This window comes from Antennarius striatus, chromosome 13 (assembly GCF_040054535.1).
Source record: "Antennarius striatus isolate MH-2024 chromosome 13, ASM4005453v1, whole genome shotgun sequence".
NCBI classification, from domain to species: Eukaryota; Metazoa; Chordata; class Actinopteri; order Lophiiformes; family Antennariidae; genus Antennarius; species Antennarius striatus.
Window position 1 is genome coordinate 4077060 of NC_090788.1, and position 19073 is coordinate 4096132.

Consider the following 19073-nt stretch of genomic DNA (forward strand, 5'->3'; position numbering starts at 1 on the left):
AAGAAAACATAAATGATTATCTGTTAATGTCATGGAAAATCTCTTTCTACTGCATAAGGATGCAATCACACCTACGCAACATTGGTGTGCTTAAACCTAATCTGAACCGGACTCTGGAAAACTGATTTCCTGTCCCAGGGAAGATACTAAAACATCCTGTGGACTACAGATATTCCAATAGAAAATCATTAGTGACACATATAGTCTATATAATAATAATAATAATGTATAACTGAATTGGGGAAAACGATTAAAAGTGTGTAATAATTGTGTCAACCAGCTATGAAGATTAACACAAGGTAAAACAGTGGATATATTAAACAATACGGCTATACAAGCAATAGCAAAATATCACATAAATTTATCATATAAATATAGTATTTTGCTCAGACTTTAATGTTATAAATTATCATACCAAACTTATCCAACAACCCTAATGCCTATAGCCTTCTGTCCATTCCAAAATTCTCTCATGAAAAAAGTTCTTCAAAATGAAACATATTGAACTCTTCCTTAAAATGAAATATGTTGAACATCTTCAAAGAAATGAGAATGTTTCAAACAAAGTGGGAGTAAAACATCTGCAAGTGTTTTCAGCATTTTACAGCTCAAATTATTTTCCCCATGAATTATTTGCAATGAAGAAGAAGAAAAAATAAACACACAAGAAGACTCTGTGCACTAACTGTGTTCAAAAGTCAAGTATGTGTTTTGGAAATAAAGGTATATTCCAGAGAGAACCCACTTTGAAATTACAGTTAAACTTTAAGTCCCATGTTGGGTTTGTACCTCAGAGGGTGGTGATGTTGACTGTGGGGAAGGATCAGTGTGAATGATGGACAGTGAGAAGACGACATGAAGTCTTGAAAAGTGAACACACTCTACTCAACAGGTCAGAGCATCACTGCTCTGTGGAGGAGACAGAACTTGATGCTCTGGTCTTGTCATAACAGCCTTTATAATGTTGTGATCATTAGACCTCACCTTTACTTGCAATCTCTTTATATATGTAATGAAATGTTGAATTGCTCTGAGATGTCTGTTCATGAAGTAACTGCTTTACTAACTTACTAACTTTACTTCGTAACTGTTTTTCTGTACACTGAACAGTATTTTATTTTTTGTTTATTTTCTTTTCGGACATGTTATTACAACAGAATTCACTCCTTCATCACATTTGCAACATCAACAACAACATCCGAAAAAAAAAAAAGGCTGATGGGTTTCATTTCACATTGATGTATTTAACGCATATTATAGATCTGAAGTGATGATGATACCTGATGTCTGAAATATTACCTGTATGACCTGCTGCTGACAAAACGGTTTTGCTTTGCATGGAGAACATCACCAGGTTAACTCCTCTCAAACAGCCCATTGTGTTTGAGCTGGAGGGATTCGATGTTCCACCAGGATACGGCTCCCTGTTCTTCATCCTGGTTCTGATTAACTACATTGTAGTTCTGCTAGGGAATGGTGTGGTGGCATTTGTCATTATTATCGACAAGAACCTTCACAGACCCATGTTTGTTCTGGTCTGTCACCTGGTAACTTGTGATCTACTGGGGGGCACAGCGGCACTGCCTCGCCTAATGATGCACTTCCTGATGGGACAGAAAAAGATCGCCTATGCCTCAGCCCTCGCTCAGGCCTTCTGTCTACACATGTATGCTGGTGCACTGCAGACTATCCAGGGTGTGATGGCCTATGACAGGTATAAAGAGACACATTCAGAAAACTAGTCCCGTATGCATTTTTTCATTTAATGTCATGACTGATGGCAGACTGAACCAGAGACCCAGACTAATTACAGGATGTTTCAGCTCTTTCCTGTAATGTCAAACAGTGTTTTGGTGCTGGATCTTAAATCTGCAAATGATTTACAACAGAATATTTGCTGGATGTCACAATTTTGTCTCCCTTTTAAAGTTCAAAATCTGTGTTAGAACAGTTACTTAGTATTGTTCAGAAAAACTAATGATGGTTTCTATGTCTGCAGGTATGTTGCTGTTTGTGAACCACTCAGGTATCCAACCATCATGACGTCAGCTCGGCTGCACACCTCCTGCGCCCTGGCCTGGATTGTTGCTTTCATATTGATTGGTGTGCTCTTTGCCTTCCACATTAACGTCCCGCTGTGTGGGACCACCATAAAACACATCTTCTGTAGTAACCGTCCCATCCTGAGACTGGCCTGCAGTCCCACCCCAATAAGTGATATCTATGGTCAGTGCATTTTTTTAGAATTAGGCTGTTGACATGAAGTTTGTCGTTATCTATTATCAGCAAATTTTCTGCCAATTAAGATGCTAATCTTTACAGCAAATAAGTGATCTTTTATATATGTGCACTGTAGAATGGGGTGAAAGGTTTACATGAATTGAATTGTGACTTTTTTTTAATGAATTTAATGTTCTTTTAGGTCTGACGATGACTTGGTTTTTGAGTACCAGCGTTTTCCTGATCATTGCTTTTTCATACATCAGAATCCTTCATACTTCAATAAAACAAAGCAGAGCCAACAGCAGCATCAACAATAAGGCTTTTAGGACGTGTGCACCACAGATTGTTGTTTATGTGATCTACCAAATAGCAACAACGATCATGGTCTTGAGTCATAGGCTCCCTTCACTCTCCCAAAACATCAAGAAATTCCTCAGCATTCTGTTCATCATCGTTCCACCAGTCATCAACCCCATGATTTATGGACTGGTCAGTAAAGAGCTACGTACTAGCATTTTCAGGCATTTTATCAAACAGTGAAGCCTTAAAAAGTGAGATTTTTTAACTTTTTTGTTATATTTGTAATCACATATTTAAGACCGATCTAACAAACATTATTCCAAGTAATAGCAGTGCATTCAGTCTCTTATGCAGCAACTAGAGTTTTTCATCACAAGTATTTTTTAGGACATTTGTTTTAATTTGCTGACCTTGGCTGTCTTTACCCTGTGGATTATTTATGTATGACCTGTGTAAATTATTTGATTGTTAATTTTACAATACTTTTATTCACAGTTTTGAAGTTTCAATAAATTTTTTTAATTTGAGCTTCTGTCCCTTAAAGATGGGATAATATTATATTTTGCACATTTTCTAGCTTATAGCTGTTATAGGCGGCATGGTGGCATAGTGGTTAGCTCTCTTGCTATACAGCAAGAAGGTCCTGTGTTCAAAACCCAGCATTCCCAACATTGACTTTCTGTGTAGAATTTGCAGTTCGTGACTGAGGGCAAGGAAGTGGAGGTTGTGGGAACTTACAAGTCACAGACTCTGCAGCTTTACAGCAGACTGGACTGGTCCTTGTCACCGTTCGGTGTGGCAGTGCTGCTGTGTGGCAGCTGGTGGGTGGAGCCACGGCTCCACACCTGAGACTCATCCACACCGTTCTGATCGTCTGGAGTTTTTTTTTTTGTTTGTCATTAAATCATGGACGGAAGATTCACTCTTGGTGTCCTGCACTTGGGTCCATATTCCGCCTCACGTGACAGTTTAAGTTATCAGAAATATTTCTTTGCTATCCTTGTGCAAATGGCCACCAAACTTAGGTATACACCTTCTACCCTTGAAATCATCTGTGGCTGTACTTAACACAATAGCTTCCTTTTGTAAGTTGCGGAAAAACATCGTGCCAATGGTTAGTCCTTTTTGTTAGCTTCGGAGTTTAAATTTAGTGCCAATGAATTCTGTGTTACTTGCTGGAGCGGCCCTTTGCATCAAGAATGAGTAAGACAGATATGGCAGAGAAAATCCGGTAACCAACATCATTCAGAATCAAATGCTCAAATAAAAACGGAAACTTTATGTACAGTATGTGTGTTATATATTTTTTCTAGTGGCTTGCCGTGCATTTCACAGCTAGGCCTTCAGTGATGTTTTACTTAGTCAAACTTGCATAAATCTTCTCCTTTCGACTTTTGCCGTCAGGGGTCCCCACATCGAATCAATTGCCTCCATCTAATAAAGTATCTACAGTATCTATCTATCTATCTATCTATCTATCTATCTATCTATCTATCTATCTATCTATCTATCTATCTATCTATCTATCTATCTATCTATCTATCTATCTATCTATCTATCTATCTATCTATCTATCTATCTATCTATCTCTATCTAACCCTGTCTTCTGCATCATCTTCTCTCACACCAACTACCTTCATGTCCTCTTTCATTACATCCATAAACCTCCTCTTTGGTCTTCCTCTAGGCCTCCTGCCTGGCAGTTCAGAACTCAGCATCCGTCTACCAATATATTCACTATCTCTCCTCTGGACATGTCCAAACCATCTCAGTCTGGCCTCTCTGACTTTATCTCCAAAACCTCTAACATGTACTGTCCCTCTGATGTACTCATTCCTGATCCTATCCTTCCTGGTCACTCCCAGAGAAAACCTCAGCATCTTCATCTCTGCTACCTCCAGCTTTGTCTCCTGTCTTTTCCTCAGTGACACTGTCTCTAGACCAAACAACATCGCTGGTCTCACCACAGTTTTGTACACCTTTCCTTTGAAGGATTGATTGATTGATTGATTGATTGACTAAGTTATACAAGCAGCTTCATCATAAAGATACGATTTTGGATTTTTAAAAGCACGTTTATTGTGAAGACCATGTCTGATGTGGTGATACTGATATTGTAAAGGACGTAGACATGATCTGAACAAATGAACATTCAGTAACAGGAATGTTACTGCTTGTTTTCTGTTGCTGGTCCAAAAAAGATGGTCAGACCATGTAAAGTATTCAGGTAGAAAGAGAACATAAACACACACAGGAGGATTCTGCATAGCAACTGTGTGTTCTACTCGGTTGGAAATAAGGACATATCCCATAGAGAGGCTGCTTTGAAACTACAGTCAAACTTTCAATCCCATGTTGGGTTTGGACCTCAGAGGGTGGTGACGTTGACCGTGGGGATGGATCAGTGCGACTGATGGACACTGAGAAGACAAAAAGTGAACACACCTCAAAAAATCAGAGCATCATTGCTCTGTGGAGGAGACAGAACAGGATGCTCTAGTCTCTTCATAACAGCCTTTATAATGTTGTGATCATTAGACCTCACCTTTAGTTCTCATTTCTTTATATATTTAATGAAATGTTAAATTTACAGCTGAACTGTTGTTTCATTTTAAATTGATGCATTTAACACTTCATAAATTTGAAGTGATATTGTAACCTGATGTCTAAGTCATTGCCTGTCTGACTTGCTGTTGACAGAATAGTTCTCTTCGCATGGAGAACATCACTGGGTTAACTCCTCTCAAACAACCCATTGTGTTTGAGCTGGAGGGATTCGATGTTCCACCAGGATACGGCTCTCTGCTCTTCATCCTGGCTCTGTTTGACTACATTTTAGTGCTGCTGGCCAATGGTGTGGTGGTGTTTGTCATCATCATAGACAAGAACCTTCACAGACCCATGTTTATATTAATCTGTCACCTGGTAGCCTGTGATCTACTGGGGGGCACAGCCGTGCTGCCTCGCCTCATGATGCACTTCCTGATGGGGCAGAAAAAGATCGCCTATGCCTCAGCCATCGCCCAGGCCTACTCCGTTCACGTGTACGGTACAGCAGTGCAGACGATCCTGGGAGTGATGGCCTATGACAGGTATGGAAACACATCAACACATCAAAAGTATTAGTCCTACACTAGCGTTATCCTTTCAATCACGTGACTGATGACTTTAGACGAAACAATGAAAGGCATATTCTTACTGTTTTGGTTTTTTCATTTTTATATGGTTTATATAGAAGAAGGGAGGGTTCTGGGTGTTGACATTTTATGAAATATTTTTAATGGGTAATTTTATCATGTAAAATTATTCTCCTTATCTCCACTTTGTCACTTTTTCTGCTTCCTCCTCTCTAACACCAACTGCCCTCATGTCTTCCCTCACTACATCCATCCACTTTCTCTGTGGTCGTACTCTTTCCCCCTCGTCTGGTACCTCCATCCTCAACACCTTTTTACTAATATCTTCTTAATCTCTACTCTGAATGTGTCCAAACCATCAGAGTCTGCTCCTTCGGTCTAGTCTTCTTTAATCTTTGAAGAAACAAGTTAATTGGACTTTTCTATTTATCCATCTTTCCATTTTCAGCCGCTCATCCATCGTTGGGTTGGGGGGGGGGCAGCAGCTACAACAGGGAACCCCAAACCCAGCTACCTTCCTGAGAAAACCAATTTTGGCTGCTTGTATCTGCTTGTAAGTCAGTAAATTTCTATGTCTTTATTTCTCTCTGCAGGTATGTTGCTGTGTGTGAACCACTCAGGTACCTCACCATCATGACATCAGCTCGGCTGCACACCTCCTGCGCCCTGGCTTGGATGGTTTCTTTCATATTGATGGCTGCGCTCTTCTCATTCCACATTAACGTCCCACTGTGTGGAACCACCATCCAACACGTGTACTGCAGCAACCGCTCTATCCTGAGGCTGGCCTGCAGTCCCACCCCCATAAGTAATATCTATGGTCAGTGCATTTTTAAAAAATTAACAGACATGAAGTTTGCTTTTCAATATCATCTATTTCAACAAGTGTTAAGCCAACATCCATCCATTCGTCCATTCACCATCAACAGCCTATCCCAGGGACTGGGGGTGTGAGGCAGGTAACACTCCAGGCGCGATGCCAGTGCACGATGGAGGGTAACTACATGAATTAAATTTTAATTATTTTCTGGGAAGCATGGTTTTGGAGTGGATCATACTGTTGTTTCACAGAAAAAAGGTTTGTGGTTGGATTCAATTCTTTATGGAGTTTGTATGCTCTCCCGGTTTTGCATGGGTTCTCTCTGGGTTCTCCTTCCAACTCCAAAAATATACAATTTAGGGGAATTGGATGGATGAATGGATGGATAGAAGTTTCATTCAAAATGTAGTTGCTACAGCTTATAAATCAGGTGTGCTCAATAGTCTGGAAATTATGGCATCTTTAACTGTTCAGTACAATACATTTTCAGTCTCCTGATACTTTTTTTTAGGTCTCGCATTGGTTTGGACGGTGAACACCAGTGTCTTCCTGATCGTTGCTTTTTCCTACTTCAGAATCCTTCATTCTTCTCTAAAACAACGGAGAGTTGACAGCAGCATCAACAGCAAAGCTTTTTGGACATGCGCGTCACACCTGAGTATATATGTAACGTATGTAACAGCAGTAGTTGTTGTTATTTTGAGTTACAGGTTCCCTTCACTTTCCAAAAATATCAAGAAATTCCTCAGCATTCTGGTTTTCATCATTCCTTGTGCTATAAACCCAATCATCTATGGACTGTTCAGCAAAGAGTTACGTGCTAGCATTGTCAAAAATTTGAGCACACAAGCCCGTCGAAAACAATGAGCGAGGCTCTATTCCTAATGGTTGTCTTAGAAGCTGCAGCACATCCCTTTCTCAAAGTTGACTTAGCACTGTAGGTATATCTATAGCCCACGGGTTCAAATTCAGTAATCACTATGTAGAGCCTGAGGCCACTGTGGGTGTTGGATACACTTTCTTTTATCAATGTAAATAAAAGCAATGACAAAAAGGAAAAGATGCAATCTGAGGTGACTCAGAATAGCTCGGTCGGTTGTGTCACAAATAAAAAATAGAAGCTAAATCAACTTTTACTTCCTCATTACGCTGTTAAGTTCTCTTTTCAGCAGTTCCTGTTTTCCTTCAACACTGACTTCTACTTCCTTTACATTCTCCTATTGGCCATGGGCTCTGATAAATACCCATCTGACCAATTAGGTGGGGCCATTCCTTCTCAAAATGTTCAGGTTTATCACAATTGTAACGGTTCTCAATGATTCTGTTGCCCATGCAACATCTTCCTCTGTTTCACTGGGATCACTGGAACCTTCTGTTGTGTAGTATTCCATGTTTTATAGAAGTTACTAGTCTTGTATCAAGTTTGTCATCACCTTAAGATAATGAAGACAGGTCCTTAGCTCTATCATTTGGAATTGGTCTACTGTCCACGTCCTAAACACCACACATGGACCTTTTGGGACTATAGCCCAATATGTCTATACACTCTTTGAGCCTGTGTTATTAAAACACTGTCATATCAATAAAATTAATTACAGAAACATTACAAATTTCATGACAGTGAGCTGGTGGATGGATGGATGGATGGATGGATGGATGGATGGATGGATGGATGGATGGATGGATGGATGGATCTCAAAACAATAACCCAGACTTTGCAGGGAGGTCGTCATCCATTTTTGAACTCTACATGACGGATGGAAACCACACCCTAACCCTTTCTCTTGGAGGACCGGTCACTGTTCCACTGCTGATTCCAGACTGTCAATCCTGAGATCCCTCTTCTGATAACAAATTATGTTGGAAATTTGATAATCCAGATGAGGAATAAATCAATGAGAAGTAAACTGATGAGAAGAGTTTCTGTGTGATTTGTATTTATCTTGCTGAAGAGAACAATTGGAGTACCAGGCAATCTGAGATGAACTTCAAAGAACAAAAGAAATACATTTACGGTGAAAACGCTTCTAGGAGTGTGATCATCTGCACAGAGACAGAATTAATATTCCATGATTAAAGATTAAGAGAGCTGTATGTCATAGAAAAACACAAGGCTGTTGGTGAGCAGAGCAGACAAGCTTGCATCAGGTTAACTGTGTTTTATTTAACAAATGACTGACCTTCTGGGCACTTGTTATAACATAGTGAACAGTGAAAACACAGTAATTCTCCATTTCAGGAATAACACATCACTAAAACCAAATAGCATTCAACATTGGCCAATCTGTCATCTGAAGTAACCAAAATACAGAATCCACTGGTGACACAATATTACTTCAAGGACAGTAAGGAACGTGGACTAAGAAAATTGTTTTAAGTGGGGCAACATTGGTTTGGGGATTAGAGAGTCGCCATTTCAAGACTAGAGTGTGGTGTGGACTGGTTGCTGGAGACCTCTTTTGCAATGACCAGGTGACTTTGAGCAAGGCACCAAACTCCTAAAACTGCTTCCAGAGTGCCATAGTGTGGCTGCCTAACACTCCATCACCCAACATCACTCCATTTTATGTGTGTAGGGCCCTTTGTGTGTATTCTATGTTTAAAACATGTGTGTTAGGTGTAGCAGGAATCTGTCCATTGTGTGATAAAGTTGTTCTGATGTGGTCATTTTTTGCCCTTCTATTGTTTTATGAACATCCACAGCAACATTTGTCATAATCTTCAAAGTACATGCTCAGATTTCTCTCTGGATCAAAACAATCTTTAAGAAAAGTTTGAAGTCTATCTCGGTTGAAGATCCCTGGAAATTTCAGTGAGTCATTGGATCAGTGTTATCCTCAGATAATCCTCTATTACCAGCCCCCCCCTCTCTGCCCCTATGGGGTTAATTACCACCACAAACCCTTGACACACGTCTGAGGAAGCTGCACACAGAGGACATTATTAATGATCACCTTTAATTCAGAAACATTAGTACTGCTGAGGCAACTGGGATGCACAGTGATGAAACTGGTAAGCCATCAGGGGACAGTATCGTCCCATTGTCTTCGGTAGTTATGCAACGGTTGATCGTTGTCATGACTTCTCTAGCACAAATAAAGTTTTACAATGACTGTGTGAAAAGAAAAGTTCCTGCAACACGTCAGTGAACATATAAACTGCATGCATCAAATTTAGGATGATAAAGACAACATCTTGTATTTGTTCTGCATGCATGTTTTACCTAGCATCTAAACCGATTTGTAATCAGAATTGTAGCATAATAGCCTTCTTAGAACTTTTCAAGGTGTGAATAGGGGAAACGTTAAAAACGAACTTCATCAGGCTCTTCATTTGGGGTTAAACTCACAGAGAGGATGGGAACCAGACAGGAACAAACCAGCTGGCTTTCACCCTGAATGATCATCCAAGAACTGTGTGCCATTCAACCAGCAGAAGTGAGTCGGTGCTGCCTGAATTCACAGATTCTATGGAATTTACCTGAAATGTGTGTCACCAGTAATGGGCTCTAATGAGGGTCCTGGAGGCCTCAGACATCCCAGGTGTCTTTGTGACCAGTAGGTTAATATAATTAAAGACTGCAGCGGGGCGTTCAGGGGATGATGGACTGGATGTTCCTCACTGTTTAACCTCACAGGTCTTTTTCCTTTGATCTCTCTGTCAATTTTATTGTTTTAATTCATTTTCACATGTATTGTGTCCTGAATAATGACTTATTTAACTTCCCTTTGTCCCAAATACTCAATAACAATAACAAGGAGATAAAATAAAAAAAATTTCATGTAGGTTCTCATGTAGCGAAATACCAACGCTGAAACTGACCGTAACATCAGGGTGGAAGGATCAGGTTCAAGCTAAAGCACCTGACTAAAGATGTGCTTAACTGTGGAGATGTCAGAGGTCAAATAAAATTTGAGTATCTTCCAAATTCAGTTTCAAGTTCACATTTTCTCTGTGGACTAAAACAGAGGCTGATGGTGCAGCGGTGGTGACGTGAGTCTCTGTGGAGCCAAAGCTTTCATCATCTCCTGTGATTAGTGCTACCCTCACATCTCTGATAAACACCTCCATTCACTCCCAGAGGCCTCATTAAACATCAGAAACTGTAAGTGATTAGTTAGGAGACAGCAACTGGAACACACAGTTATGTAACTCATGGACCACAAGGGGGCAGTGTCGTCCCCTGAGCACTGACAGTTCATGGATGATTTTAGTTTAGTTCTTGCAGGAAATTGTCATGAAAACATTGATAATAAAGCGATTCTACTGTTTTTTACAGATAAGTTGGTTCCTAGTAACCTCCCAAGACTCCTAGTGAACAGACATATACTGTATGATCTCATTTAAAGGTACTCTACAACAGTTATTCCAAGACCTCATCTCAAACAGTGAGCCGGATGGCTTCAATAAGATCAAGTGAACAACAAAATATGTGAAACAATAAATTAAAGTGACTAAGCTTTGAGACAGCTTCAGTATATTGAATATTATTTACAAAATGAGAGTTAGAATGATGCGTGTGTTTTTGCAATGAACGCTGTGCAGAGTTTCAATGAGGAAGTGGAGGAGGAGTAAGAGGAGGATGAGGAGGAGGATGTGTTTCATGGCCCTGCAGTTCCATCTGCTGCTCATCTTCTGCTGCTGAAGGAAAGTCTTCCTTTTCCATCAAACCAGACACACAACATGAAACAGAACCTTATGTGTAAATATAATGGTTTTAATCTGACATGTCAGGTTTAGTCTCTGGAACGCATGAATATTATTTCTATGAAAAGCTGCTTTTTAAAGAGGAACTCAAACATGCTGAAGTTCACATGTCGAAAAACAACAGAAGCTTGATTATGGTGAGAATTAATGCCAAATTGCAGGAGAAATTTTTCTTTCACTTTACATCAAAATTTAAAAAACTGAGAATTTGGGTCCTGTTCTGCCTCAACATTTAATTAATTGGTGCATTGGAGTTTATAAGACTACAGAAGGACATGTGTGTATCATGAATTATCCACAGATACAGTATAAGTAAACAAAGGTGTTTTAATGTATTTCATGGCATGAACAACACACTAATAACATACTGACAGGAGGTGTGACACACGCACATGGGGAGAAATTTGGCATATCTTTTTTTTATAGTACAAACACTGTAAAAGATAAAAAACATTAGGAAACTTTATTTTAGATTCAGCACAGAATTGTTTCCTGACTCTAACATTGTGAGTCACAATTACATTTGATGTGAAAGCTAACTGTTACCAATCAGGATATTGTACAATGTGAATATAAATACTGTCTTGTATTTTGGAACTGACACTTCTTAAACATTCAACACTTACATTTCCACATTCGACAAAATTAAAAACAACTTCACATTTAAATTCAACATACAGTGATTTCTTCAGTAAATTCTGTCTGTGATTTGATGACAAACAATTTTTATGTGCACCAAGTTCATTCATGCAGTGAGTCATACGAAGGATAAAAAATAATAGAATTTTTTTCCTTACCGGAAAGAATTTCTTCTTCTTTTTTTTTTATTATTTTTTTTACATTTTCCAGAGAAACAAATGAGTCAAGACAACTGAAGTTATTTCCTTCCTTCCTTCCTTCCTTCCTTCCTTCCTTCCTTCCTTCCTTCCTTCCTTCCTTCCTTCCTTCCTTCCTTCCTTCCTTCCTTCCTTCCTTCCTTCCTTCCTTCCTTCCTTCCTTCCTTCCTTCCTTCTTTCCTTCCTTCTTTCCTTCCTTCCTTCCTTCCTTCCTTCCTATTCCCCTTAATGTTTTTTCAAAACTATAAATGAAAATTGTAAATTCAAAACTGAAAAATTAAATTTCATTCATGGTTTATGTGAGTAACCGTGACAAGAATTATGATGCTTGAACCTATTTTACAATTATGCAGTGTGATAAAGTTTTCTTTTATTATGCATAAAAATTAATAACAGTAATTCTTAGTTGCAGTAATAGACATTATCATGAATTTTTTTTTAAAAAACCATCCATGCGTTTGTTATTCTTCACCAATATTAACACAAAAAATAATCTTTAAAAAATGCATCAAACTAATCTTTGACACTCAAAGTCATCTGGATTGCGATTCTTGCAGATTCTCATCAGAATCAGAAAGAAGTCAGTCTGATTTAAAGAAAGACTGAATTTTTAGGATTTATCTAAAAACATTTCCTTGTGAATTTACAGTAATTTGCTGGGATCAGATTCTCCTGCAAATCACCGGAACTTTATTGTTTTATTTTTCTGTAGAATTTCCAACTGTAATTTAGAAATACAGAATATTTCTTAAAATACACATTCTTGTAAATTTTTAACAAACTACTGGTGACAATTTTTGTTAGTGCATGATTGTATATGTTATAGTTCTACCCATTCTCTTCAATTTGTTGTGTTTGGAGAGTCAACTTTTTTGGTATTGGGGAGTATTTAACCCCAATGTTGCTCAAAGCAACCAGGAAGTAGATGACCTACCTGAGCTGGGGGGGGCAGGGCCAAGTTCAATGTATTGTTTACAGACAAACAAACTCCTTCTCCCTTTCAATTTTGGTGAAACTCAATTGAAACTATTTGATCAAACCCAACACTGTTCACTTATTTCAGTAAAAAGACAACTGATGTAAATCAATTGATTTATCTGTGTACTGCTACTTCTGACTGTAACTTCTTCAGATGGCTTTTCCCAGGATGAGGATGCTCATGATGAAGACCATGATACAGAACAACCACATAAAGAAGCGATCCATCACCTTTGCGACCTTCCTCCACTCCCCAATGCGAAGCTGTGTGCTTCTCTGGTCGTGGTACGAGTTGGCGATGTACTCAATGTTCCTGTGCAGTCCAGTTTTCATCAAGATCTCCCTTCGCTTCTCCTTCTCTTCATCTCCAATGCCTTTCTTTTCTTTCTCTTCTCCTTCTCCAACAGCGTTGTTTGTCTCCCCGGGCTCTGTGTTGCGTTGTCCAGCGGCTCCTTCTTCCTCAGAGTGGTCAACAGACACAAACATATCCTCTGTGCAGTCCACGCGGATGGATGACTCCTGTTTCGTGGACTCCCCAGCCCCATCCTCCTCCAACCTCCCACTCCATGCCTGGCCATTCACATCCCAGTTGGTTCCTTTGGATGAGAGGGCTTCAGAGGCCTCCTGCGACAGTGGTTGTTTCCTGGAAGACGCCCCTCCAAGGCAGTTGTCACCGACCTCGTAGACGAAACAGATCCGGGCAAGATAGGTGAGGATGAAGTGCTTGGCCCACCGCGGGACAGGACGAGCTTCTGGACCGCAGTGATGAATGTTCATGATGAAGATGGTGAGCGCTGTTGACGTAGTGACCATCGTCATGGTAGCAATGTAGTACTTCCCTGTTGAAAAGGGGAGCCGAGATATATTAAAAATCCACATTCTCAAGCAAAAAATGTTATCAGTTTAGTGATTGGTGGAGAATTGGTGAGACAAGACACTTGGTTCAAACATCCTGAGTGAAGGTTTGATGCGTTCGCCATCGTCTTACCTATCAGAGGAACACTCTCGGAGGGCGGCATGCTCTCAGCCACCAGTAGCTGGAACACGGTGAGGGCCAGCAGCACAGTGACGCCCAGAGAGACCTTCTCACCAGAGTCAGCCGGTAGATAAAACCCCAGCGGAGCCAGGAAGGAGATCATCATGCAGGGGAGGATGAGGTTGAAGATGTAGAAGGAGGCGCGTCTCTTCAGGTGGAGGGTGAATGTGATGTCTGGGTATGGGTCTGAGCAGCATCCATACAGGATGACGTTCTTCTTGGCTGGCATGCCAAGAACCTTCTCCGAAAAGGGATTTAATTTATTAAACAATTAGATATAGAGTGAGTTTTTTGGATCTCATAAACAAGGTGGACACTCACCTCCCACTCCACATTGGGGATAAAGTCAGCCAGGTCGGCGCTGTCCAAGGCATTGAATAGGTCCATCTGGTTCCCGTTATGAGTCCAGGAGCCGAAGGTTAGATGACATTCCTGCACATCAAATGGGAAGAAGGCCACATCTACAGAGCAGGAGCTTTTGGTGATGGCTGGCTGGTCCCACATGACCTGACCATCGTCACGAAGGACCACATTGGTCTCCATGGAGCTGGAGAACTGATCATCTGCGCTAAGTTGAGTAAATACAAAATAATCTCAGAGAAAGCTGGGAGAGGGAGGAGGAAGAGTAAGACAGGCTACGCTTACCTGTTATACAACACAATATCAGGTCTCCATACATAGCTGCTGGGGATTCGGATGGCGTCCAAGCCATCATAGTCCTCCTTCTTCCAGGTGAGGTAGGCGTCCATCCACACCTGCCGGACCCACAGGTAGGTAGTCAGGATCTGGTTCCGCTCATCCTGGACAGTGGACAGGTAAGCATCAGTTTATGTTTATGTGTTTCTGCTTGAAAATGACACCAACAGAACAGAGCACTGCCCTCTAGTGGTTGTATTGATACCAACGTAGACAACACGTGCAGGCGTGATGATTACATGGTTACCATGTCGATGATCTGGGAGAGGGTGACCTGCAGCGTGACGTTGATGATGTGGTCAGTGTCCTCCACCGGCCGCAGGGCGTTGGTGTAGTTGGAGAACAGGTCCTTCATTAGCTTCTGAGCGTAGCGACCGTGAGCAGCCAAGTAACCTGAGGAACAGAATCAGCTAGCTATGTAAACGGGAAATATATATGCTATATATATTGCCAATGTAAATTTCTTAGGGTTATGAGGGAAAGAATGACTGTGTACATAACCAGCAAAAACCCAGAATATAACTGTGGCCAGAGAGAGATTATTCCAGGGGTCTGGAGCTGAACGGACTGCTTTTGTTTTTGAAGCTGAAAATTTTTTTGTTTTATGCTTAAATCAGTTGGATTGGCAGTAAAACTAAGAAACTGCATCAGTTCTGATCTCAATAGATTTATTGGGCTTTAATTTAATCATTTCATGAAGGGTGTCTTTTTTATTTTTGTAAGAGCCTTTGTGTATTTGTCTGTTTATTTGCTCAGACTTTTAAACAGATTTTTGCGCATTATTTTGAACGATACAGTCCAGAAACCTAGTTATTTTCTCTGCCTCTTTCTTCTGTGCCGTTTTTGCTAATCCTGAAAGGTCTCACAGGTCCAGCAGCTCATCCTACGGTCCGTCACATTAAAGCCACACATGGAAAAAACATTTCCCAGTTCAATTAACCTGGTGATGACCTCTGGTTTTTTAATTAATCACTCATTTTATGAAGTATAATGATGGAGTGGACTGACAGGATGCTAGTATTGGTCGTGTAAAATGGTACATGATTATCGCAAATAATGACAGTCATCGTGTTTGCAGGTTTGCAGAAATCTTTGTCTGCAGAGGGTTGACGCTAGTTTGTTTTAAGCTGCTCTTGAAAGAAAATGTATATTTAGATATTTAGATAACTCTTAAGTAACATAAAAAGCAGGACAGGGCTGTAACTGAGCAGGTGATGAAGAAATCCTAGAGGCCCAGAATGTCTTGCATTCAGAGGACATGTTGGTGGACTCTTGTCATGTGTGAGAGTTCCACCTCCAAAAACAGACAGAGACCAAACACAGGTTCATCCTCTGCAGACCAGAATATCTTAACTGATGTCAGATAAACATGTTAATGTATTCTGTTAGTCCTGTAACCATATAAGTAACACTTGCATTGTGTAAACTGTTTCTAAAATCTGTTAATATTAAGATGATAGACTCCCCTTCATCTTTCAACAGCGATGGAACATCCTGGAACAGGACTTGGCTGACTTCATCAGAACATTTTTCTGCTGCTGCTCAGACACAAAAAAGGAAGCGTACAAGGCTGTTTGCTCAATGACCTTGAGATAAAAAGAAAACATCATCACACCCCGACAGGTCTGAGGAGGGATGCAGAGTGGGACCATTCCGTTGTACTAAAATGGACATGAAAAAGAAATGCTGCCAATCTGTTGTTACCCATCAAGATTCTGTTTAGAGATCCTGTTCAAACTGGATCTTCTGAAACACATCACAGATGAATGAAAATGTTTCTGTAATATCCTCAAGCAGCAACATCCTCCAATCTACTGGTTACCCAACAGGGAACAGAGCCTTTCCCATCTGACACTGGATGAGAGGTGGGGTTCACCCCGGACAGGTCGCCACCGCATAAAACCCACAGAATGACAGACACCAAAATCCACTCGGACAAGAAACTACATTTTTGATTAGAGTCTTATCACTTCACGTTGACTGTTGATGTTCAGCGGATGAGTGAACCCTTGTATTTTATTGATCTGGTGGTCCCGTCACAATAAAAGCATGACCTGTCGGTCCCTTAACCTCCACTTCTGGGCTGTGAACTTCTCTGGCCTCCTGTCCTTATCACACAGAGACACATGAACCCTGAACGCCCCCGTTAATGGTTCACCACAAAGAAGAATCAACACATGAAGGTCACAGATAAATGCTGTCAGATGAGATTTACACTGTATGAATGTTCCAGTTGTTGGACAGTTTTGTAATTAGAGGTTGCTTATGGACGACAGCAAAATCAATATGTTGGTCAGACAAAATAAGAAATGTGAAAATGTGATCCTGAACTGTAAAATAAAAGTACATTAAAATGAATGATTAAAGGAATTTTTATAAAGTTGTTTCTAGATGGATTAATGTGTGAAAAACAAAACAGTCACAACCCTTAAATTAGTTTTTCTCACCTTTTCGATGTCAACTCTCACCAGACTGAGTACATATTCATTCTCTACCTGTAAAGTAGCAGAAGATGAAGATGCTCACCTGGGAGGAAGAAGAGAAGCAGCATCGATCCGCTGCAGAGACGCTTCATCCCGCCCTGATGTTATTGATCCAATTGATAGCGAATAGAAGATCAGCAGCGTCCGACCGCTGAGCCGAGAGAATGAAACACTGAGAGAGAGAGAGAGAGAGAGAGAGAGAGAGAGAGAGAGAGAGAGAGAGAGAGAGAGAGAGAGAGAGAGAGAGAGAGAGAGGGAGGGAGGGAGAGAGAGCAGTTGATGGTAGGGGTCAGTATATGGGGTCAGGATGGAGAACAATTTTCAAGATCTTTTATTTCCATTAAGTTCTGTATTGTGAAAATATTTACAAATACTCTTAAGGCTGAATTCCTGCATAGAAAACTTCATTTATCAGTAACTACAGTTACTGATAAATGAAGTTTCATGTGTTTCACATTGGTAATAATTATTATTATTGGTATTTTTTTTCAAGTGTGTAATTGTTAGTATTATGGTTAACTAAGTTTTACATTTTACGTTAGAATAATTTTTTTCTTCTTTTTAAAAACACATCAGCGAAGATGTTCAGCAAGTTAATAATTCAAGGACAGGATGACTCCTTTGAAACAGGAACCAAAAGCTGCTCTTTACTCAAACACATCGGGTGACAGCTACTTACACCCCCATCAACTAACACTTACCCCCTCACCCACAGCCCCTCACCTGCTTTGTTTTCAGTTTCAAACGTGTTCATGAATTATAAATACCAACTTCTGCAGTTTGTAGACACGACAATATGAATGTAGAGATGATGTTTGGTGTTAAGAACTTATTTTAGAAAAATTGATTGAAATTTGTTCAGGCATCTTCAGTAGATCTAATAAATGTATTATTCCTGCTTAACATAAACATGTTGTTATAGTGAGCATATTAGCTGACTGTTTTAGCTAAAATCCATGGTTTATTTAGATTTAGTGCCACAAAACAAGAGCAAGGGTTAACCCCTCCAGGGGTCATGGCGGGACGGCTGCACCTGTATTAAATCTTCCAGTTTCTGTTCATCCCAGCTGTGTGTTCAAGCTGCCACTCAAAACCACGTCAATAAATAATAAATGAAAAAGTTTCAAAAGTCAGGTGTGAACATGAAGAGATTAGTGGATTAGCAGGAAATAAATTAAATCACAGACGCAGTGGTGATGAAGTCAAAGACTCGCAACCTGAACACTTTAATTATCCCATTTGAGCTGCTTTGTTTTTTTATTTTTTATTTTTTGACATAACCCCACTATGTCAAAATGTTAAGGTAAGAATGAGGTGAAACATTTTTTTACTTTCTTCTATTTGAAATGTTTTCATCTAAGAAAATGCTGCGTCTTTAATCCCTATATTGTATCTCACATTATATCATACAGTGGATAGTTTACACTGTATTATTTGCATTCTTAACATGAAATCAGTTTTTTTTAAAAAAAAAATCTGGATTATCTCTGTGAATTCTGCCTCTGGTTTAGTTTGAACTCTGAATTCAGACAGTCTGAGAGGTTTGGATGGATCAGGACATCAGAAGTGAACCTGTCAGTGTCTCATAAACCAACAGGAGTGTTTTTTGTTCTAACAAACAGGAAGTCAGTGCAGAGATCTGGAAACTGGACTGATGTAATCCACTCACACAAATCAGCAGACAGACTCCCAGTTGGCTTCCTCTTCTTTTTCTCTTTTCAAACTACTTTTGTTGAGCAATCCTGAAGGTGTCTGAAGGCTAATTGAGCTGGGATGCTGCTCTCCTCCTGGAAATTAAAGTAAGAGCCTCCTCTCAGCCAGGCTGGCAGCCAGATGGATCAAGCCAACCATCAGAAA

The 19073-nt window shown here is 40.1% G+C and overlaps 2 protein-coding genes and 1 pseudogene across 2 annotated transcripts; 2 read left to right on the forward strand and 1 right to left on the reverse strand.

The window, feature by feature from the left end:
• Positions 1-1331: 1331 nt before the first annotated feature.
• Positions 1332-2778, forward strand: LOC137606549 (olfactory receptor 2K2-like; annotated as a pseudogene).
• Positions 2779-5238: 2460 nt separating this feature from the next.
• Positions 5239-7347, forward strand: LOC137606423 (olfactory receptor 2K2-like). Its single transcript, XM_068331674.1, has 3 exons — positions 5239-5615; positions 6254-6480; positions 6992-7347. Exons 1-3 carry the CDS (start codon positions 5239-5241, stop codon positions 7345-7347), a joined length of 960 nt encoding a protein of 319 aa, XP_068187775.1.
• A 5466-nt stretch (positions 7348-12813) lies between these two features.
• Positions 12814-17368, reverse strand: LOC137606480 (neuronal acetylcholine receptor subunit alpha-10-like). Its single transcript, XM_068331732.1, has 6 exons — positions 17260-17368; positions 14981-15126; positions 14683-14837; positions 14359-14605; positions 13990-14275; positions 12814-13840 (listed from the first exon to the last, which is right to left on the reverse strand). The coding sequence occupies exons 1-6, from the start codon at positions 17306-17308 to the stop codon at positions 13152-13154; spliced, it is 1572 nt and encodes a 523-aa protein (XP_068187833.1). The 5' UTR covers positions 17309-17368; the 3' UTR covers positions 12814-13151.
• Positions 17369-19073: the final 1705 nt, after the last annotated feature.